Source organism: Ursus maritimus, unplaced genomic scaffold (assembly GCF_017311325.1).
Source record: "Ursus maritimus isolate PB19 unplaced genomic scaffold, ASM1731132v1 scaffold_7, whole genome shotgun sequence".
Taxonomy (NCBI): Eukaryota; Metazoa; Chordata; class Mammalia; order Carnivora; family Ursidae; genus Ursus; species Ursus maritimus.
In genome coordinates this window covers 14543801-14568616 of record NW_024426885.1, presented here as the reverse complement: position 1 = coordinate 14568616, position 24816 = coordinate 14543801, and the positions used below count along the sequence as shown (strand labels likewise).

At 43.8% G+C, this 24816-nt stretch overlaps 1 protein-coding gene across 2 annotated transcripts in view; it reads right to left on the bottom strand.

Annotated features, from left to right (window-relative positions):
* Positions 1-24816, bottom strand: part of GFRA1 (GDNF family receptor alpha 1) — a 203262-nt gene that overhangs the window by 131406 nt on the left and 47040 nt on the right. Inside the window, exon 5 of one of the 2 annotated variants that reach the window (XM_040624309.1) lies at positions 11127-11141. The exons of the other annotated variant lie outside the window; for it this stretch is intronic. Within the exon in view, the coding sequence (XP_040480243.1) occupies positions 11127-11141 (15 nt within the window). The remainder of the gene's footprint in view (positions 1-11126; positions 11142-24816) is intronic. 2 annotated transcript variants of the gene reach the window in all.

Here is a 24816-nt window from a genome sequence, read left to right as displayed (position 1 = left end):
ACATCATTAACTGGGGTTTAATATCTGCCTTCAGTCTTCTCCTTTTAAGGTAAAACTGACATACAGCGAAATGCACAAATCTTACGAGTACGTTCTCTGAGTTTGGGCAAAAGCACACAACTGCATTGGCCAAACCTCCATCAAGAGAGAGTCTTACCATCAGCCCAGGGAGTGCCTTCCTGAGTCTTCCAAGTAAGTCCTCACTCCCGTTCCCCCAGAGGCAACCAATATTCTGAATTTTGTCCATCACAGATTAGTTTTAAAATTTTCATGTAAATGGAATCACACACAGTGACCTCTTTTGTGAAGGGTTTCTTTCCCTCAGCCCAATATTTCTGAGATTCATGCATGTTGTGTGAATCCACATTTTGCTCCTTTCTAATTTGAGGGGTGTTCCATTCTGTGGGTATACTAACCGTCCTTTCTCCTATTGATGCCCACCTGGGCTCTCTTCAGTATTTGGCTATCTGACTAAAGCTGCTATGAAGACTGGGGTGCATGAGTCTTCTTGTTGGATACCTGCTTTCATTTCTCTGGGGTTTGGCTGGGCCCTCTCATGTGACAATGGCGCTGTCTGCCCTGATCCACTAGCAAGCCCAACATAGTCTCCCTGTCCCTCCAGGATGTATGATGTGGTCATTGAGAATTCAGACCAAGTCCAGTTGCCTGTGTCTGAACTCAGACGCGGTCCTTCTCTAGCTGGGAGACCTTCCACAAAGTAAAATCACTTAGGCTTTCTGAATCTATTTTAGCACCTGAGAAATGGGGATTAAAAATGGTGATAAATGAGTGTGTGAACCTTTTAGGGGTATTCTGGGGAAGAAATGAGTTCATGAATGTGCCTGGCACAAGCTAAGTAGGGAGAGGCCATCTTTATCCTCTGCTGTCCAACACCCAGCACAGATGGGATCGTGTGCCTAGTACCTCCTATTTCTCTGCTCAAAAAGCTACAATGGTTTTCTCAGGCTTCCTAGAATAATTCTCACCTTTGTTGCATGGATTTTAAAACCGTTGCTCAAGCTACCTAAAATACCAAGCCAGTTTTTTATGGACTGGAATTTTATCAACTCAGGGACATAACATTCACTGTGCTGATCAGGAATGGTCATTGGCTGATGGGTCACTCTTGAGTAGCAAAAGAAATAATAAAATGAGTAATAAAACATGGGAAAAGTCAGTAACTAATACTATCCATTTGGTAGATAAAATCTTTCCAGTCATATGGGAGTGCTGGGGAGCACGAGAAGACAAAGAGGGTTTTGACAATCAACAGATTGTGAAGGCTCCATAACTGGCCCCGCCCAGAGCTGTCATTTTCACTGCCCCCTCAACATCCCATAAACACAACACCATACTTGTCTTTGTCTCCACCTCCACGCACACTGTCCTCCTGGATCCCACCCGCCCATACACCTGCCCTGGTCCTGCCCACTCAGATCTTCTGCTTCCTTCAAAACTCTCCAGCTCCACTCTTTCAGCTGCTTCCCCTTTCCTAGGGACCCCGTCCTCCGTGACTTCCTCCTGCATTGGGAAAGGACGTCACCTACTAGTCCACAGACTGACTAGCCTTGGGTCTCCAGTGAAGCTGTCAGCTCTTAGAAGGTAGTGGAATGTCCACTACATATCCCATGCTGCTTCTCATACCTTGCACAAACTTGAGGACATAAATATTTGCTGATTCATCCTAAGTCCACATACTGTCCCCTCAAAAAAAAAAAAAAAAAAAAACAGTGGTGGAAGAACAGAAAAGAAAAAGCTTTTGGGGGGACTGGGTGGCATAGCTGGTTAAGAGTTCGACTCTTGGTTTCAGCTCAGGTCGTGATCTTAGGGTTATGGGATTCAGCCCCATGCTGGGCTCTGCACTCAGCACAGAGCGTGCTTGAATTTCTTTCTCCCTCTGCCTCTCCCCAAATAAATAAATAAAACCTTAAAAAAGAAGAAACTTTTTGGACTCAAGGGTAGGAAAAAACTTGGCTTGGCTGTCAATATGACCACCCATGATACTGTGAGAATTCTGTCCTAACTTTATTAAAGAACCTAGATTGCCACACATAAAAGAAGTGTGTACCTACACACACACACACACACACACACACACACACACACCAGCCACACACAAAATGCCAATTCCTCTGAGCCTTGTTATTTCATTCCACTTTCTTTTGTCAAACATCTATTGAGCACTTACTGTGTGCTAGGGATTCAAAATAAAAGACTTGCTCCTTTCTCTCTAGGAGCTCAATCCAGTGTGGGAAGACAGATGCTAAACAGATCATTACAACAATGTGAGGGAGTGCTGACAGAGGCATGAGGGGACAATGGGAAGTTCCAGAGTGGAAGGAGAACTCCCCACTCAAAGGGGTGGGTGTGAGTTGGGATAACCTAGCAGAAAGGATTTAGGCCGAATTTTGAAGAGTAAGCAGAAGCAGGGGCAAATCTAGGAGGGAAAGTGGGTGGCACCTTCTCAATGATTTCTAGGTAAAATGTCACAATGGTTGTGAATATTGTGTTAACAAGACATTAGAAGACCATGTGAAAAGGAGAGTCCACTGCTCACACATACACTGGAGGCATCAGCGTCAGGCTGAACACCCACAGCACCTGCCCCTGGGCCAGCCACCATAGTGGCAGAACCTGGGTAGTTTTCCAAAGGTAGGGAGCAGAACGAGACAAGGCCTGCTGAAAAGAGGAGAGAGCATTCCAAATAGAACAATCAACAGATCCAAAGGCACAGAGGTGTGGATGTGCATTTTGAACATTAGGGCTCAATCTGGTAGAGGCTTATGGGGATGAATGGGACAAGATGGGGGAGGGTTGCCAGAAATGAGGGTGGCCACGGCTCAAGGAGGTCTGGCTTGGTGTCCCCTAGAAGAAAGCTGCTTGTCAAATTAGTGCCCAATCATCCAGCCATCAGCCTAGGAACATGTCACCAAATACACCGTCAAGTATAAAGAACATACTTCTATCATCTCACAAACTGCTTCCCAAAAGATTGCTTCAGCTATGAACAAAAATCTATGAATAAATCAACTACAACTGTTTGTCTGTTCCATGGTTTCCAGCAAGACAGGTTCCAAAAACAACTAGAATGACATCGTGGGATTCAAGAAGCCCCACTCCCTGACCGCTGGGCTAGAGGGGACGAGTGCACCAGAGGTAGCAGAGGGCATTCGCCAATGGTCACCAGGTGTCCCCACAGGCGCCCCCATCGGCCTGCTGCTGAGGGTAGCTGTCAGAGGCAAACCTCCAAGTTAGCACATCTCCTCTGGCTGCAGGGGACAGTGCACTGGCCCAGGTACCTGGGAAGGGGCATCAGAGAGAGGAAGCTGGGGGAGATTGACAGGTGGGGGCAACCCAAACATATAAACAGGCTCAACCTCTCATGTACCCTCCTGCCCAAGCAGAAAACACAGCCTCAAATCTGTCCCCAGGACAAACCCAGCAATTTAAAGGATTGGTCTATCTTGGGACCCAGTAGTCAGCAATCAATCTAAGGAAGGTACAGGGGAGTTTAAGCATTCAACAGCTGGAATATTATAAACAGACCAGTTGTTTCATCCCTGGTCTGCCCAGGTTATGGGAGAAAGTACAAACGTCTTAGCTCAGAAACAATGTACTATTCAATCAACCTCCACTCTAGAAAGCACAAACCCACTTAGAAGTTTGTAGAACTAGAACTTGCTGAGAAGTCATGACAGCAAGCCTGGGTCTGCTGTGGAAGCAGAGAGGCACAGTGATGGGCTGAATGTGTGTGTCCCCTTCCCAAATGCAGATGTTGAAATCCTAACCTCAGTGTGATGGTTTCAGGGGATGGGACTTTTGGGAGATGCTTAGATCATGAGAACAGAGCCCTCATGAATGGGATTAGTACCCTTATTAAAGGGACTATGGAGACCTCCTTCCCCGCTTCCGCCATGTGAGGACATGACAAGACGATGGCCATCTATGAACAGGAAGGGGGTTCTCAGCAGACACAGAATCTGCCAGCATCTTGATTACGACTCATAGCCTCCAGAAGCATGAGAAATAATGTTTGTTGCTCAGCCCCCAGAGTTTATAGCATTTTGTTATAACGGCCCAAACTAAAACATGTGCTCAATAATCTCACCCCTCTGCAAATGGGCCATCATGTTGGGCCTTGAGAAGGGTCAAGGATTGGTGACTATGTCCCCCCAGAGGTATTCAAAAGCCTGTGGACAGCATGTTACTGCGAAAAATCAGGACAGCATATTGCAGGACCAGTAGTCAAACTACCTGAGTTCAAAATCTTGGCTCAGGTGTCTCACCTTGGGAGTGGGAATGTACAGATAAACAAAAGGAGGAGGCTAGGATGATTCATGTTGTACTGGACTCGAGTTAGAGACTTTAGGAAGAACGCAGGCTTAACACAGATACACCTGGTTACATATAGAAATAGATATGCATATATATGTAGGTTAGTATGCACACGTATATTTCTTTGCTCTGTCAGCTGAGAGGTCCCAAAAAACTGACACTCCAGTAGCGATAAGCACACCTAGCTCCCAGATCTTGGTTTCTAATATCATTCTCCATCGTCTTAAAGGAATGGCTGAATCTAGGACAAGAGTGGGAAATACACAACATGAGCCTGGTACATCTTGTAGTATCAGAAAATACTGCACAAATGCTCAACCAGAAATTGAAAGGGATATGTAAAAGGGGCACCAGAAGCCAACTGAAAAGGCTCCCAGTGGCCAAATCAAGAAATTAAATAAAGCTGTCCTACATTATAACCCAAGGTAGAAAATAAATATGTGTGACTCCATATCGATCTAAATAAATGACTGAAATAAATTAATAAATGAGGGCTAAGAGCCAAATCTCCTATGCAAAAGAATAATTTATATAACTTCTCTCCCCTCAATGAGATGGAGCCTAAGAGTGGGTTATGCATAGATTTCCCTCCAGAGTACACTATGGAAAGGAGGAGGGAAAGTAACCTCACAGAGGAGACACCTGACAAACGCTTCTTCAGCCAAGTGATAAAGATCAACCTCATTAGTCATAGATCATGTTGATGGCAGGTGCCTTTTATACGATGGGATGCAAATGGCACTCTACCTCTGTGATCTTCCCAAAATCCACAACCTCAGTCTAATCATGAGAAAAACATCAGACACATTCCAAGAGAGGGGCATCCTACGATATATTCCTCCAAATACCAGTACTCCTCAAAGCCGTCAAGGTCATCAGAAACAAGGGAAGTCTTAGAAACTGTCACAGCCAAGATGAGCCTAAAGAGACATGACAACCAAGTGTAATGCGGTTTCTTGGATGGGATCCCAGAATAAAGAAAGGACATTAGGTAAAAACTAAGGGAATCTGAAGAAGCTATGGATTTCAGTGAATAATAATGGATCAATATTGGGTCATTAATTCCAACAAATGTACCATACTAATGTAAGCCATTAAAAATAGGAGAAACAGAGTGTGGGGTATCTGGGAGTTCTCTGAACTATCTTCACAAAGTTTCTGAAAGCCTGGGACTGTTTTGTAGAATAAAGCCTCTCAATTTAAAAAAAAAAAAAAAAAAAAAAAAAAAAAAAAAAGCTCTAGCACTCACTAGTTATATAATGGTCACTAGGTCGATTTTACTCTGTGCCTCAGTCTTCTCCTCTGTAAAGTGGGATTTTTATACCTACTTCATCAAATTGAAAGGGGGGCAGATCCTATGAGAAAATGTATGCAAAGTACCTGTTCCAATGGCTGGAGAATAGGAGGTCCACAAATGTGGCATAATTATTATTACTATTTCCCTTATTGGTAAAATAAAAATTAAAACATACTAGAAACCACCTCAATAGAAGAATCTAGAAGTTTCCCTTTACTGATCTGGCAATTTTGAAACACAGGTTACTGGGAGGAGAGGCTCTAAAACCTCACCCCAAACTCATGCCCTGGGATGGGAATGGGCACAGGATGAATCTGCTACGAAGACAAACCTATTCCAAGGTCACCTGGCAGGGAGCAGGCCACCCTACGTAGCCCACACAGAACACCATGACGCATCTCAGAGAATGTGATTATTTAAATATGGTTATCCTTTTCCTCGTACACCACACACACACACACACACACACACACACACACACACTGAATCTATGTGTAATTAAATGGTAACTTTGTTCAGTTTGTGATGGAAAGATGGATGCATTTCCTACATAACTCAGAATATTCTACTGATTCTGGACAGAATGGGGAATAATATACATACATAGTAGATATCAGCATATGGGAAGTGTGACCAGGGAACCAGCCACTTTCCGCCATAAAAATGTTAATGCATTTTTCTCACTCGCTAGTTATCATCATATGACAACTTGGAATTTTTAACTGGAAATGGTAACAATAGATTTAATTTATTCACCCAAATCCCACACTCATAAAGAAAACAATATTTCATAATGTATACCATTACCAAGGGAACCGTAATTCATGACTAAAGGGTCAGAGCTTTATAATAGATGGATTTTTCTGAAGTGGTTGGGAAAACCTAAGATCCAGCCTCAGCCATTTGACCAACAGTTTGAAATATGCAAAAGAGCTCAAGTCAAACACATTATAAATGGCAGTGGTCCCTGTCACCACAAGCCCACCCCAATGATTACCAGGCTTGGCTGGGCTGCCAGAAACCAAACTATGATTTATTGTTCTCTTCAAATCAGTAAAAGCAATGCCATCCGTTGTGAATTCCGGAGTTGATGTTACACTTCTGAAACCACAATTCTTTTAACCTTAATTCCCCAGCCACGAGGGAGGCCTCTGCTTTCACCCAAGTTCTTTAGAGAATGGTCGTAACTTGTCGTACGGGATATTTCTGGACTCTATTAACTCAAATCCAATTAAAACTTGTCAAGATAGAGCATCAGCAGGATGCCAAGTTGGGTCAGGAATCTCCCCAACGCTCTCATTTTACAGATGGGAAAACTGAGGCTACAGGACAAAGCAACTGGCCCACCCTGGTGGGAGCCAAACTGAGGTTTCCTGAGCATTTAATGTATATACCAATACGTAATACATATGATACACATGTATATGTATATTGGAGAGAAGTGGCTTTCTAAAATCTAAAGACAAGCATAGGAGCATTTTAATGATGCCCTTGATGAGCACAATTTGCCAGCCTTAAGGAGAGGAGGCGTAAGTTATGGGCACAACACACCAGAAAGTGCGACACTCGGTGGAGGCAAGCTGGCCAGGAATGGGGCTGCAGAGACCCACTAAGGGGAGTGCTTAGGGCCTGGGGGCAGGTCCCCATCTCAGCCCAGCCTGAGCCTGCTCAGCACGCAGCCCTGGTCCTGTCTTTAACTTCTCACACATTGTTCTTACGCATTTTCACAGCAACCAGTGGTGATTTTTCTTGTAAACAGACCACGCCACTCTTTTGCTTAAAACCCACTGCCTATTTCCTTCCTCCAATCTCCAGACTACACTCTTCTCATTTCTTCATTTCACACAATGCTCTCCCTCACTTGTGAGCTCCCGCCACACCAGCTCCCTTCTGATCCTGGAATACTGGGGTGTTCCTGCCTGTTGGGGTCCTCTGCATCCCCCAACAGCCAGTCCTTCTGGCATCCTCTCTCCATCCCATCTAAAACGGCCACTAGAACACCATCCTGTGACATTTTCTTCACTGCACGCGTCCCTTAGAATTTGCCTTGATGGTTTATTGGCAAGCTTAGCACCAGGGTCCCCCAAGCTAGACCGTACATTCCATGAGCACAGACCCCTTGCTGTCTCGTCCGTCCCTGTATCCTCAAGCCCTAGAAAGTGCCTGGCACACATTTACTGGCTGCAAAATAAACAAGTACACTATGTTTGCGAGCTATCAACAATTACTTGAGCTGAAAGAAAAATCTCTTTAATAGCAAGACCCCAGCTCCAGGCGAGAACTGAGCGGGAGGAAAGGCTATGCCTCCTCGGGCTCAGAGTCTATCAGGGACTTCAGTTCACAGCACAGAGCACAGAATTAAGTCAATGGTGAAGTCTTTATACTGTGCCCACTTACACTTTCGAACACCCTGCTGACTGGCATCGCTCTGATTTCCAAGCCACTCACTCGGGTTCTGTTCGATTTCAGAATCAAGGTTGAGCCTATGGATGAGTATTCAAAAGGTGCTTCAGTAACTTCAAATGAGGCGTGTGTGTGTGTGTGTGTGTGGTCCTGACTTCATTATTAAACGATGGATATAAAAGTGCTCTAAAACTCGAGATTCCAGACACGTGTGCACACACAGCATTTTCAACTGCATTTGATGTTGTGAAGAGCAGCTCTCTGGCACTTTGGCATCGCTGAGAGCCATCCAGTGGCACATGAGCTCTGCGGACAACGGAGAACGTGGGTCAATTAAGGCTCCCTGAAAACGTGGCCCCACGGTCCTGGAACTCGGATATGCAGAAGGCCCAGCTGCGGGTCCACTAGTCCTTGACGGTCCTCGTGCCCTGTGGTCTCACCACCACAGCAAGCGGCCTTTGCAGATGGGAGAAATAAAACAAGCTCTAAAAAGGCACAGGAGCAGGGGAGAAACGCGTTGCCACGTGCACACACCACGGACACAGCGAAGAAAGGCCCAGCAGTAGCAGCTGTGCTGTCACCTACCCTAACAAGATTGATCTGTCGTGAAGTAAAAGATAATGCAATCCAGGGGAAATAACTTTGGTTTCCTCTGAGATTGTCTGATGTTGTCAGCTTGCAAGGCAACCTCCCTCTTTTGCCTGCCATGGTGCCCAGCGGCCCAAACACGCAGGCAGGCGCTTCTCTGGGCAGGCGGGCCTCACTCACTCACCGCCAGAACCACACACCCCGACAAAGGAGAGTCTCCCACGAGTGCGCCGTGCCCCCGGCTCCCCAGGCAAAGCCAAGGCAGGCAGGAGCTGGATGCCCACGACGGGGTCAGGAGGCCCCAGCCGCCCAGAGTTCTCACTGTGTGTGTGGATGGATGGCCCCCTCCTTCCGTTCATCTGAAACCACAGAGTTTGCTGTTTGCTTATTTCTAGCACCATCCGTGGCCCCTCGTGTTTCAAATCAATGACACAATTCTGGAACAGAGTTTCAACCAAGAAGACATTGTGGAGTCACGTTTTGGGCAATCTGTAGGACACAGAACCTTTTGTCTTGGTCTGATGTGACCATCACCACACATCTGAACTGTCGCATGTCACTGTGCATTCATTTCCTTGGCAGAATGGCCAGCAACGAAGGTAAAGAGGGGGCACCAGCTGGCGGGGTCTTGGCTACCATTTCAGAGAACGTGCCTCCATACGAAATGGTCCTAGACAGGCCAGCGCCATGTTAATAATTCACAAAAGCCAGTTCAGTTCTCTTCATTTGAAATCCTAGTAATATCGTACACGGGAGCTGCCGCCCACCATCACGCGGGGCAACGGGCAGCTAGCAGCTTCCGTCTCTGGAAGATGCTATCAAGTCCCGATAGCCAGTGATTTGCGGGTGATTATAACTTATGCTCTGCATATCATTGTTATTGACAGGCAAATCCCATCACTCAAGTGGCATGACGGATAATAAAAGGAGGCAAACTTGACATAGGTAGCCTAATAAGCCATTTTTTATACCAACCATGACAGCCGTGAATGCTCGCGATCGTTCGAAGAAAAACCAGTTCTGTTAGAAGCCTTTTCTCTCCCCACTCTTCCAGGGTCTTGGCACTCGAGCTCCAGAAAAACTCCCCAAACTCAATCGTTTTGTGTCTCACAAGGAGGAATGAGATGCAGCGTTGGGTGGTGTTTGTATTCTAGTTCATGCAAAAAAAAAAAAACCCTCTTCTCCTCCCAGAGTGTCTCCATGAACCCCCAATTTGTCAAGGAAGAAAACACACAGCAGCAAGGGGGCCCTGACAGCGAGACTTTCGCGACATCAACAGTCACGGCACCTTTTCAATTTTGCTCATCTCTTAGTCTCTAGCCAAATGGAACTTATTACTTATAGCTTGTTGGGATTTATGAATTATTTATAAAAGTAGGTCTATGACTCCAGACTCTTTAAAGACAAACACAACAGTCCCCTCATTGTTACCCACAACCACGCTTCCACAGAGAGAGCAGGCAGACATTCTCCACAACACACGCAGCATGTTTGGGCTGAAATAATCGTTGTGAAAATATCAAGCCTGTGAGATTATTCGGCCGCTATTTATGGGATGCCAAGATGTATTTTTAAACCTGTGTCTTTTCTTCTAAGCCAGCCTTGGATTTAAGAAAGACATAGCAAACGTGTGCCACAAATGTATTTTCCGGCTTGAATATAGTCATGCCCTGCTGATGCTACCCGGTGGTTCCAGACTATAATTTAAAAAAAAAAAAAAAAAGGAAAGAGGCAGCACCCCCTTCACGTGTGTCTGGCAGGTTCAACGAGGCCATGGGCTAGAGTGTCCCTCTGCATCCCAGAGCACACGAGCTAGCTGTGTATCCTCGGTGAGGACGAAAGCGCGCACGGGAAGACGCAGGTGAACTTTCCATTTCCAGCTCCCCAGAACGCATGATCTTGGCTGGCAAAATAGGTAGACACTGCATGCCCTCGCCGGGCTCCATTTCTGTCATAGGCCCAGCTGGAGGGGTCGCCAGGGACACCTGGGTTGAAGGTATCTTGCCGTGGTCTTGTCTACACCTCCTCTCGGGACAGTGACATGTTTGTTTGGCAGAGAAAAGAAAACCCCCGGTGGAGCCGGCATAGGGAGCCCCACCCCAGCAGCTGCTGGCCCTGATACAGGAGCCCCGAGGGACAGGGGCCTTCCAGCTGAACCCCCACCCCAGAGACACCTGCTCCTCACCAGTCTCACGAGTCCCAAGCATGCTGTTCCCTGACGCGGACCCAGCCATGATTCTCTCTCCAGCGTGCCTGCCCCAAACCGTCCAGACCCCACCCGACCTCCAAGCATAGTCCAGAGGCAGAGGCTGGACGGCGGAGGCCCAGCGAGGCCGATGGCACTTTAGACCACCTCAGGCTATTGTCCCCATAGTGTCTCCTAAAGCCCTGGTGACGAGACCACAGAGAATGCAAAGCTCCATAACCCTCTGCACACAGAGGATACCCTTGTTCCCAAAAGAGCACAGCCAGTGGAGAAGCAGGCAGGAAACAGTGAACTTACCTTGCTGGAACATATCTGCCAGGAGGGCGGAGAAACAAGGGAGGAGAGCAGGGAAAGAGAGAGGAGAAAAAAAATATTAATAATGATGCTGAAACTGACGATGATGATAATCACAGCTAACAGATGCTGCTTTTGCTGAGAGCACTTGGTGCAATATTTCCTTTAACTCAGAGGTAGTGGTTAAGAGCTCAGGCTCTGGAATGAAACTCCTGGATTTAAATCCTGGCTCAACACTTACTAACGCTGTGGCTTACATTTCCTAAACCACAAATAGATAGGAGTACTGGAAAGATCAAACAAATTATGTCCTATGTTTTAAGAGCTTAGATCAGTGTCCAGCACGTAGCAAACATAATTTGGTGCTTATTATTAATATTAATATTATTATTTTTCACAAAAACCCTAGAGAGTAGGTTGTATTCTCATCCTTACTAAACAGACTAAGGAAAGTGAGATTAGAGAAGGTTAGGTCATTCATCCAAGGCCACAGAGGAGTAAGCAATGGGCTCGGCATTGAACCCAAATGTCTGATTCCAAAACCCGTCTCCTCACCCACCACTAAGTGTCTGACTGGTTTATAAATAACACAAAAGTAACAACACCGCACAAGAGAATAAACAGAGGAAGGGTCTACAAATATACTAAGGTTCCATATTTAAATCACAGGAAAAAAAATCCATATGAATTCTCCACATCATAACACACAACGAATAACACCATGTCTTCACGTTTATCCTAGGTCAAAGTTTGTGAAAAGTAGTGAAAAAATATTAATTTTTTTTCAACAAATATTGGGGAGGCCATTTGCCAAGCACTCTGTCCAGCACTGGGAAACATACATCTAGGAAAAGGCATAAATGAATAAGCAGTCACTAATATCCCCCTAACGGTAACCACCAGCATGACTTCTAACACCTTACATTCATTTTTCCCTGTTTGTAAGTTTTATATAAATGGACTCATATGGTATGTATTTTTTCTGTCTGCCTTTTTTTTTTTTTTTGCTCCACGGTGATTGTGGGAGTCACCCACACTCCACGTAGCATATAGTAGTAGATCATTCATTCTCTTTCCCATATAGTATTCCACTGTGTGATTAATCCTAATTTATTTTCCCCTTGTAATCTTGATGGACATTTGAATTGTTTTCAGTGTTTGACAATTAGGAATTGTGATGAATATTTTCGAACACATCTTTTGGTGAACAGACGTGCATACGCCAGGTCCTTTTTGACACCTCTCATGAGCATTCAGAGCTCATCCTGCTTCTACTGCCTCCCAATCGCCCCAAAAGTACTCTTGGCTGCTCATATTTCTCACCCAGTAACTTAAAGATGGAAGACAGGGCTGGCAGGAACACAGACAGTCCCACCCAGATGCGAGCCAGCTCCTGCCCTGCTAATGGGGCTGTAGAGAGGTACAAAACTTCTGGACAAGATGTAAGGAAGTGTTAAATATACAGTCCTTGACCTAACAGTACCACTTCCAGGAATTTATCTATGGAAATAACTAAAAGCACCAAATAAGTCAACAAGGATGTTCACTGCAGCGTTGTATATAATGGCGAAACAATGGGTATTGCTTGTTTGTCTACAGGGAATCAAACCACGAGTAATTTATCCCACACAATGGATTATGGTGCAGCCATTTCAAATGGTTGCTTAAAGGCTTTGATTACTTTTGAATGAAAAAAATCAGACAGCAACATGGAACATGTATCCTGACCCACTTACATGTGTGTATGCATGCATATATCTCCACAAAGAAAGGCAGCCGTGGAAATGTTTGTCTTCAGGTCATGGAATGTGGGGACCCTTCTTTAAATCTTTAAATGGCCATTCTTTTCATCTATGATCTGAATTTTAAAACCTTATTTTCATATTAAAAACTAAATAAGAACTGAATCGTCGACATCGAATTTGCTGCCAGTTGTCAGCTACAACCTCAGCTCCTACGAGGTCACAGAGAGTGGAGTGGAGTGGCCAGGAAAGGTGCGTGTGCACCTTTCAAAGATGAAACACGCACCTGGTGGATTAAACAGCCCACAAGGACAGAATCCCTGTGGGAGCAGTCTTCATTCCACTGGCGCAGACGTGACCCCCGTGAGGGGTGTCATTCACATGCCCTATCCATGCTCCCGAGGGCACATCCAGGCTGTGGCACAGGTATGACAGGCTGCAGGCTCACGATGCCCAGGGAGTTGGCTAAAACATCACCCTCTCCCTCACATTCACGAAAGCTAACTGGGATGTAATGGGCATGGTGGTACCATTACAGGACAACCTCAATTCTGACCTAACGTATGTACCTGGTGTATTACTTCCTAACCTCAGTCACTCATCATTGGTTCAGGTTCTGACCCAGCAGCGTGTGGATGGCACTCTCCCCCCATGCATTCATACTGTCCGGAGACCGTGAGAAGGACCACGTGCGGCTTCCTAAATGCACCTGCCACATGCATTTGCTGCCTGGAAATGCGCCGTCTGAACCACCCACCCCCTGACCCGCCTGCACACCTGAAGGAGCCCTCCTCCTCAGCCTTCAAATGTCACAGGCACTGTGAAGTTTCTCAGAGCCTATCCCCACAGTGAGGGAAGTCACTGTTTCCACCTCTGTGCCCCTAGAGTAATTTGTGCACGTTGCAATTATAGTTCACATTATAGTTAGTTATTTATGTAGACCATGAGCTCCCGAGGACAAGAGTTATGTGTTTTTAATCATCTTTGTGGGTCCTCACTGCCTGGCATGGTATGCTCCCACACGGGAGGGCGAGGAAAAGGGCTGGTGTGTCTTTGTGCTCATCTGGTCCAACCCCCTCATTTTACAGATAAGGAAACTGAGTCCCACGGAAGTAGGAGACTTTTCCCAAGGTCACGCATGGCACTAAAGACTCAGCTAGGACTACATGAGAATCATTTAGCCTTAATGAAGCACAAATCTCATCCCTATTATTAGCAAAGTACAAATTAGAGATTTATCATTCTCCTCTAATGAATACAGACAAAAAATTCCAACCTTGAAAACATCAGTGAAATAAGATTAGTCTCTCAAATACGGATCCAGTCTCGACATCCGTCCAGGATCCCCACCCTCCTCTCCATGGCTTTTGACAGGGAGCTCTTCCTTCGAAATTCAGTACTGATTTCAATCACTGGAAAGTATCAGTGGGCAGGGCGGGAGGAACTTGAGGCAAGGATTTAGTGACCTTATTCCTTCCGATTTCACTGTATATTTCATGCCTTAGCAGATAAATCTGCATAGAGTACTATTCATATCTTCTATTCCAAAAAACGCTCTTGATTTTCGTATAAGCTATTTTAGATTTAAGAAAAAAAACAAAACGTTTTTCAGCTTCATTTACATTTTGCACCTTTTTATTCAAATGTAAATTTTAATAAACACTAGTATAAATATTGCAACAATTTTGCACATGAGTTATCTTGTAATTTACACTCTAAATTTATGTCTTTTGTAGTCTGTGGCATAAATCATTCCGTTCTTAGCATTAGTTAGCTCTTTGCTCTGTGTAAGAATGGCTTGGGTACCTTCTTCAAAATTTCACTTTGCCAGACTGAAACAGCCATCTAGACTCAGGCTCAAATGATTCATGGACAAAACCAAAAACAAGTAAGAAGAAGGTAAATCATGTGCTGTTTGGCTCCATTTTACCTCCCCCAAAATTCTGGACCCAAAAAGGTATTAGCCACAGAAATACTCTTATCATCGTGTACTCTGGTGTTCGTGCCCATCACCCCCAACTCCCAAACCAAAGGGACTCATCACTCATAAAATTCAAAGGGCCTCAAATTTGAGTGTGATATTCGCCTTTCAATCTAACCAATCACTAGGAATCATGTGGTAGTCAATCACTTACACGCTCTGAACTTGAAGTTCCTTATTGATGACCTGGGGATATTTAGTATCCACACCTTGGTGTTGGGCAGGTTAACTTAGATAATTTACACAAACGTTCTCCCATCATCTACTCCGAAGACTCCGCGCCATCTTTCCTGCTCTCCCAGGAGTGGGAAATCACACAAGCACAGAGCTGGGAGTTGCCAGAACCCACCCAGGCACAGTCAGGTTGAGGCCAAAGGACACCAGGGACACTTGTGCAGAGGAAATAAACTCCTTCAGACAAAGCTCTGCTCACACTCACTTCCTCAACCCCAATCATTCACGTGAACAAAGAAAGCCTGTTCTCCAGCCCTCCCCCCACACCCTGGAGCCATTCTGGTCCTATAGATAGATGAAAGGCCGTGTAGAAGTTGGTGACTCAGATGTGGAAGAAGAAAATAAAAAGGAACTCATATTTGTCTTTCTTGGCCTCGATGTCCAGTTTCTTCCATTAGGAATGAGCATCAAGGATACTTGCCCTCTTCCCCCACAGCTACTGAGAGATTCACACCCCAGAGATCTTTAATGCGCTGAGTCCTCCAGAGACAGGGGCCATAAAAAGACTAGATTACTTATTATTATTAATAAGTTATGGCAATTAGGCTGGGTGATTCCTAAACGTTGCTGATTAAAAACTTTCTTGAGTGCTACTCGTCCACATGGCTAGTGTTTACCTCTATTAAAAATGATTTAACTACACTCTGGGTGAACCCCTCTCTTGTGCCTGGGTTAATAATTAGCAGTGCACAGAGCCACGCGGGTTAAGTGAGTTGGCTCTCCTTTATTTATCTATTGCTTTATTTTATGAGGACAACTGGATGGCAGTCTTATTGCCCATTCAGTCTGCTAGGAATAATTTACTATTTCAATCCACAGTCCATGGCTATGGTTAGAGAAACCTTCACTGTTATTACAACATCACACTTAGCACACGCCCCACAGCATTAAAGATATGCCAAACAGTGAAAGTGTGCCTGACTTTCATAAGACTAGGGGAGGTAAAGTTACCAGTTCTCAAACAATGTAATCATACTACTCTCTCAATTTTGCTTTCTTTTCTAGGTTAAATTATATATGAGGGGAGTTTAGTTTCTTGAAAATGCATGCACTTAACTCCCATTTAAGAAGTCTCACCTGGGGAGATAGCTGTCTTCTGAGTCCTCCTGTGGTTTGAGCTACAGAAAGAAAATTCTCTTTCAAGTACAAGTGCTTTTACAGTAAAGCACTGTAAATTTTACTGGGACCCAACTAACCAGGGGCAAAGGGAGGGATATAGGGAACAGCTGATATGAATGCTGCTTCCTTGAATGGGCTAAGGTTCACCATTAACCAAAATCAATTTCAAGACCAGAGGAGCTACCCCCTCACCAAATTTCAAAATCCAACCAGCAGTACCCATGGATATGAACAGTAACTAGAATTCAGTCTGCATATTGCTGTAAATCTCTGAATGAAGTGAATTCTTTCTTTTCTATGTTGAAAAGTGGGCACACCAATGCCTCCTCTCTTGTTGAATACCAGCACTCTGGAGTAGTTCTGCTTGACATGGACAAAGCTGGGTCCAAAAATGGCACGTGGGCTTCCCAAGGGGGGCTGGGCTAACTCCCATTCTCCCAAATATGATCCAGGGCCATGTTACCACATAATCATGGCCACTGGATCCCATGACCTAAGACTGGGTCCTAGCCCCCGGCCAGGGGGAACCTCCTGTAGCCTGTAGCTCATGTCTTATGCTACCTCATCAACTGCTGTGGAGATTCAATGAGGTAATGCAAATAAAAATGCACCATAACTAGTACTCCGATTTCTATAAACTGTAGGATTCTTAGTCAACACACATGTATTGATTGCCTACTATTTGCAAAGCCTTCATGACTTGTACAGGACTGTAAAAGTATCAGGGAAAAAATCCATTAAAATAAAACGATCATTTTAATTCTTTCTTGTCACGTAGTTATGTGCCATTAAGAAACTCTAAAGCCATTCTCAAATATTACCTGAGGAATGAATTATTCTTAATGTGTTGAGATCAGAGACCCAAAGACATCCTATCCCCAAACACCTGGGATCTAAAGGGTTGTGACTAAAACCCAGAAGTTCCAGAAAGCCAGGCCCTGGCCTTTCTTTTTGGCGCCACTCCACCCTTCTGACGTTGCGTATCTCTTCTGGATCTGTCATTATTTCTCAAGGCCACCACGTCAAGGGCTCACCCAGCCCTGCTCTGGGCTTTGATCCATGTTCGAAGCCATGCTTCCAGAGGCCTAGGGTTCAAAGAAGGTAGAGGGCACAGGGACAGCAGGAGTAAGACCCACTTTGCTGGGCACAGTCGAGCTCTATGAAGAATCTGCCCAAAAATAAATAAAGGGTTTTGCTGCTTGATTACATAAATTTTAAAGTTTGAACACAACAAACCACTTATGTGGAGCCCCTTCCTATCCAGGTGCAAGTCTGTGCTCTCCTGGAGCATGGCCAGAGCGAAGCCTCCCCCAGAGCTCCCAGCGAGGTCTCCAGGCACCGTCCAGGAGCTGTGATTAGTTTCCTGTGTCTCCAAAGCCAGACAGCTCAGGCAGCCGCGTGGCGCTCTTCCTGTTCCCCCCAGGCACACTCAGGCAGCTCGAACTGAACACAGCCCCCTGAGTCATGGTTATTGAGTACTTGCGGGAAGGCCTCACTCCTCAGTCTCCAGCCCTCGATGCCAAACACTCACCCATTCTTTCATGCAGGTAGGCCTCGTAGCTCCCTCTGCTTTTACTTCTCTGGTGCAGGCTAGGGAACGTTCTATGGTATTCCTTGCTCCTGGCCTCTCATCCCCTTCTATCATGCTAGAAATGAAGACCAGTACTCTGCCTGTCATTGGCGTACCTCTGAAGGCACGTGGCAGTCAGTAAATGTCTTTTAGTATTTGTAAGAAAAAAAAACATTTTTTTAAGCCCTGAAGTACATTCCCGCTACATTTTCTAGAGAATGTGCTACCAACATCAGTCTCAGGCCTCGCGCTTGTAACCCATCAGCCAGCACTGACTTGGGGAGCTAGTGCATGAGATGCAAGCTAGGAAGTCCCGAAGATTTTTATGACATGCTATCCCTAGTATATCTCATTCCTAGCACAGAGGGATAAAGCTCTTAACTACTGAAAGAACATAAAAAAATAGATTTAGGAATAATACTTTTTATGATTGCATTCTGTATACTGCGAAAGTTATGTTCAAATCTGCTAGTACTTTATGGAGCTGATAAAGTAGAACAGTATGGCTTCCCAGCTAACAGTGTATTTTATATCCATTTAAAATGTTTTCTCTTAAATTGAATTACTTTTTGAGTAATTATAATAAGGCTAATCTGGGCTTAATGAATTCATGTACAAATACTTTAGACTGCATTATTAAAACCTCTATGATATGAAACTATATTAAACTCAATCCCTCTAGCAACCAGTGTTTTTCTTTGAAAAGAAAAGCATACATGACTTTCTCTGAATTCTTTCAAATCAGCTAACTGAGAATCCTAAGAAGTCACGTCAAAAGAAGAGTTTGATAAATACTATTGTTCTCATTTCCCTAAACTTACATAATGAAGTATTAGTTAGGGGGTCACAGAAAGTATTTTTATTAAGCATCCATATATGCAAAGGGCAGAAGAGTTGGTCCACCTTCCAGAAGAAAGCAGTTTGTCTCTGATTACCAATGTTAAGACCACTATCGGTTAAAAAAAAAAAAAAAAAAAAAAAAAAAAAAAAAAAAAAAAAAAAAAAAAAAAATTACTTAAAATTAGCCTGCAGTAATCAAGCCTTATGTTCTAAAAAGTCTCCAAACACAAGGGTCTAAATATGTGGATTCTGTTCACCCTGGAGGCAAAGCCACTCATCTTCTCTGGGATTTGGTTCCTCCAGCTACAATCCAGTTTGATCTCTGAGGTTCCTTCCAGTTCTAAAGCACGATAGTTTTAAGTTTAAAATTACACACATTATATCAAATGGGCTCTTATTGCATAGAGCTTATTCGTCATCTTATTCACGTTAAATTACATTCACAGAAAAAAAATCCATTCTCTGCAATTCACATATATCCACAAACACATCCATAATACGGCTGGTGGTTTCAAATTTATCCCAAGATACTATCTCGGTTGTAAAGTCTTTTTCTCATTGCAGATAAATTATAAACCGTCTAAAATCTTTAAGGTTCGCATGCCTTCTTCAATCACTTTCTATGCCCCACCCACCCAACATACGCTTCCTAAAAGATGTTCTAGCCGTTCTGTTTCCAAGTCAACTAATTTCAGCATCAATGTGGTCCTCAGGCAGGTCCGCGAGAGCCAGGCTTTAATTGGATTGGTTGCCCAGATTTCTAAATTCAAACTAGGTATTTACAAATGTCCAACAGGGTAAGTCTCTCTCTTGGCCAGGTGATCATTACCAGGCTAGACAACTTTAAAGGAAACGTAAGACAATGGCCATCATCATTATTCTGATGGCTTGGCACAGATTCCTACCAGGAGAGCTCCCAGGAGCCAGAGACAATTAAAGTCTGAGTTCGGAGAAGCTGCCCCCAGCGTCAAGCACTGCTGATTAGAATGATTTGGGGAGTGAAGTAGTTTTGGCAAATTGGCCTACGTCTTCAAGGAGGAGGACTGGCCGCGTGAAACACTCTGGCCCGACCTCAGTTTCAGCCTGGTCCTACCATACATCCTCTGAAAAAATGGGGGCAAATCATTAAGCACTCTAGGTGCCAAAGGGAGTTTGACTAGAACCCCTCTGCCACCCTTTCCAGGTCTATAGTTCTAACCTGAACGTCCTGGGAATCCTTCCTTGGGACCCTGTTATACACCCCAATCACCTGTATGTCCCCTTGGTGCACCTATGTACACTCATCATTTTCTCTCTTTCTCTCCACCTAAGCTGAAGCACCATGATGCCAGGGCTGTTCTGTCCCTTATAGTCCTACAGTCCAAGGCAGAGTATTAGAGGGCAGTAGACACATCTTCATATTAATAATAACTGGGGCGCCTGGGTGGCTAAGTCGTTAAGCGTCTGCCTTCAGTTCAGGGCATGATCCTGGCGTTCTGGGATCGAGCCCCACATCGGGCTCCTCTGCTGGGAGCCTGCTTCTTCCTCTCCCACTCCCCCTGCTTGTGTTCCCTCTCTCGCTGGCTGTCAGTCTCTGTCAAATAAATAAATAAAATCTTAAATAATAATAATAATAATAATAATAATAATGAATATGCTTGCAGAGCGTTCAATATATCACCCACTATTTTAAGTACTTTACACAGATTGCCTTAATCCTCTCCATCACCCCAAAAGTTAGCTCTCATTATTTTTCTCATTTTACATAGAAAGAAACAGAGGACCAGAGAGGTTAGGGAAAGTTACTAAAGGTCCCAGGGAAGCAAGTGATCTGGCTTCACATCCCAGCTCTTAATCACAGTGCTACGCTGTCTCTTAAAGAATATGCCCAATGGACATCAGTGTGGAAGCTTAGCAGCCGAAGTACCTCATTCCTTCAAACAGCTCAGGGAGTTAACTTGAGCCGTACCCATAATATTTTTTAATATCTGAATCCCCATAGTTCTAGAACTCCAGCCACAATTTTTTCTCTACCTTTATTATCTGTGGGTTTGGGGTCCAATTGTAGAAATCACCTGGGTGAGCCCTGACTTTGTTAAAACTTTACAAATTCTCTTTAAAAAAAAAAATTCCACAATCTCCATAGGTTTATGGCAACAGCTGAGGTAAAGTAAGGACATGGGGACAAGATGCAGAGCCAGATGTAAAGATAAGAATTCTAAGAGGAGGCAAAGGAGGGGGAGAACAATTCAACACAGGGCCACACCTGGAGCGACAAAGATCTGTGCAGCTGATAGACTGGTCACCTTTCTAGGGCCCGGGAAAAGGAGAAAGTGAGAGGAGGGGGGACAGAAAGAGGCAGGGTGGGAGGAAACGCATTGCAGGCAGTACACATGCCGGCTCTGGAGTCACGGTGCTGGAGCCAGCTGCCCTCTCCAAGGCTTCACATCCCCCCATCCGATTCACTGGGAGCCACAGAGGCTCTAGTAGGGATTTAAGCACATCCAGCTCCTAAAGACAACGGTGCCCGGCACACAGAAGGCACGTAGAAGCGGGTGATTTGGACAGAGACTTGCAAAAAGTGAAGTTTCACAAAATCAGGAAGATCAACACACCTTTTTGGCCCCCTAGAAGCCATGCTTGTTGTGATGAGTAAAATGTACTCGCACGGATCTGAAAGCAAAAAGTCCACTCTCCATGCCCACCAGCCCCCAGCATCGAAGGATGCAGCCCATGGGAAAGATAGGAGAAAACATGCCAAGCAATGGGGCATTCATTCTCTCTTGGTCAGACTTGTTCCTGAGGAAACAAGATCAATGTTTATTATGGGACCAAACATTGAATCCTAAAGTATGGCCCCACACTCCACATGACATAAGTGCTAGCATCTTGCAGAGGGAGGTGGGAGCAAGTAATTAAATGTAAACTACAGGCACTTCATGAACCTTTCAGAGTGTGGGTCTTTCTTCTGGAAAACAGTATGTTTTTTAAAGTCATCCACTCCCAGGCTTGGTAAATAACGTGGCCCCTCTCTCTTCATCAGCCCACATCATGGCTGTGCGTGGCAGGACCTTACACCAGGCTGAGCTCTTCTAGGGGGGAGCCAGGGCATTTCAGGGGGGCAGAGGACCAAGAGAGCTGAGGACCTCCCGATCAGCCTCTGTAGCTGTAAATTTTTATCCTTGTGAAGAGGAGCCAGCAAGCAATAAATGTTGCAACCACACATCATACCCCACTGAGCTGCTTTTCAAAAAGAGAAGGTGACGTTCAATCGGCAGCTTAAGATTCTTCTAACCTGTATGATATTATACACTGGCTTAGCACAGTCACGAAATGTAAATGTCATTTTCATGAAGGATTTGTGCCATTGGCTGGCCCTGAAGAAAACAATTCCTGCATCTTACAGAGCTTAAGAAATTTTAAGCATGCTTTCTGTATATACGTGTGTGTTTTTTTCCCAGCATCATGGTTACTATTCCTCAAGTCCAGAAGCAGGGTTCTGGTTCTAGCTCTGTCCCTAATTGTTTATGGCTGGTTCTGAGACCCTCTTGGAGTCCCTCAGTTTTCTCACCTGTAATTGAGGATAAAGCTAAACTTTACTACTTCTTCAAGAAAAACATAAGATAATGGACATAATCACACCCATAAAAAATAAAGTTGAATTTTAGGATACATTTTTAGTGTTCCATGGAGCTGATGCACTATAATGAACAATCAATGTACCTAAAGGAAACTAAAACCCAGATCCTACAATAAAAAGGAGTATCAGACACACTCAAGGCAAAAGTGTTAAAGCCTTCAGGGAAAGTAAAAGAGCAGAGTGAGGAAAGGAGAAATTTCAGGAATGGGGCTTCATGGACCAGGTCCAAACTGAGTTGGGTCACGAAGGGCAGTCCGAAACAAAGCCAACATTTATTGAGCCCTTATTTCTAAGGGCTCTATTTAAATATTTTATATAATGCCAAACTCTGTGAATTAAATACCATTCTCATCCTCTTTTTACCAATAAGTTAATTTGCCAAAGATCTCAGCAACAATCTCACTGTTGGACCCTCCCTCATCACCAGTGCACTGTAGAATCAAGAAGTAGAAATGGGAGAAAAGGGAGCAACAAGACAAGTAACTCAGAAAAAATAAAATGGGCTCATGGGAAGCCAGAAAAGACTTAAAGAAGTGGAGATACGTGCTGTATTCACAGACTGGAAGGCTCAATAATGTTAAGATATTCGTTCTCCCCAAATTGATCCATGGATCCAACACAATCCCAACGGTAATTCCACCAGACTTTTTGTAGGAAATGATAAGCCAATTCTAAAATTTATAAGAAATACAAGAATCTAGAATAGCCAGTCATCTTAAAAAAAAAAAAAGAGCAGAGCAAAGTCAGAGGACTAACACCACTCGACTTCAAGACATGTAATAAAGCCACAGTAATCAACAGAGTGTTACTGGCATTAAGACAGACAAGTCGATCAATAGAGAAGGATAGGGAGCACAGAAACAAACCTGCATTTTTACAATCATTTGATGTTTGACAAAAGTCAATTCAATCCAATGGGGAAAGGCAAGTATCTTCAACAAATGGTACTGTTGCATCCATAGAGAGAAAAATAAACTCAGACACCTACCTCCCACCATTCACAGAAATTCATGATAGGACATAGACCTATAAATCAATGCTAAAACTATTATGTTTCTAGGAAAAAGCATAAGAAAATATTCTAGTGACTTAGGAGTAGGTCAAGATGTCTTAGATAGTATTCTGAAAGCAACAGCAATAAAAGAAAAAATAAGTTAATGTTCATCAAATTTAAAAACTCTGCTCAATAAAGAACATCATTAAGAAAATGAATAATAAGCTATTTTGGGGAGAAAATATTCACAAAACCCGTATCTAACAAAGGTTTGGTATTTAGTATTTGTAAAGAACTCCTTCAGACTCACTAATAAAAAGGCAAACAACCCAATATTTTAAGTGAGTGAAATATCTGAACAGATACTTCACAAAAGAAGATATACAAATGACCAATAAGCACATAAAAAATGTCAAACATCATTAGTCATAAGGGAAACGCAAATTACAACCACAATAATATATCAGTATACACTCACCGAACGGCTAAAATTAAAAAGACTCCCAACATCAAATGTCAGTGAGGATTAATAAATAGCACCTGAAACTCTCCATTGTCAGGAAGAGTGTAAAATGGCTTTACTTTGGGGAAAGGTCTGGTAATTTCTTATAAAACTAAACATATACCTACACCATGATCCAGCAATTCTGCTCCAAGGTATTCACTCAAGAGAAATGAAAACATATATCCACAAAAGCAACGTGTACACAAATGTTCATAACAGTTAGAAATACTCCACACGTCCATCAACAGGAGAATGGATAAAAAAATCTAATTATATTCATACAAGAGAATACTACTCTACAATACAAAAAAAATGGAAATAGTAATATATACAACGTGAATGAACCTCATTAGTATCATGCTGAGCAGAAGGAGCCTTACACAAAAGAGTACACACTGCGTGGTTTCATTAATATAAAATTCTACGACAGGCAAATTAGTCTATGGCTGAAAAAATGGCAATACTCCCCAAACTGATCCACAGATTCAATGAGATCCTATCAAATCCAGCTTTCTTTGCAGAAACTGGCAGGCGGATCCTAAAATTCATATGGAATCTTGAGGGATTCTGAATAACCAAAGCAACCTTGAAAAAGGGAAAAAGTTGGAGGACTTATACTCATACTTCCCAATTTCAAAACTTCCTACAAAGCTACAGTAATCAAGACAGTGTCGCATGGGTATAAAGTTAGACACATAGATCAATGCAATAGAATTGAGAGCCCAGGGGCGCTGGGGTGGCTCAGTCATTAAGCGTTTGCCTTCAGCTCAGGGCATGATCCCAGGGTCCTGGGATCGAGCCCTGCATCGGGCTCCCTGCTCTGCTGAGAGCCTGCTTCTTCCTCTCCCACTCCCCCTCTTGCTGGCTGTCTCTCTCTTTGTCAAATAAATAAATAAAATCTTTAAAAAAAAAATAAAGAATTGAGAGCCCAGGAAAAAACCCTCACATTTATGATCAATTGAATTTTGGGCAATTCAATGGGGGAAAGTAATCTTTTTAACTAATAGTGATGGGACAGCTGGATAGCCACATGTAAAAACTGGACTCTTAGTTCATACTATATATAAAAATTAACTCAGAATGGATCAA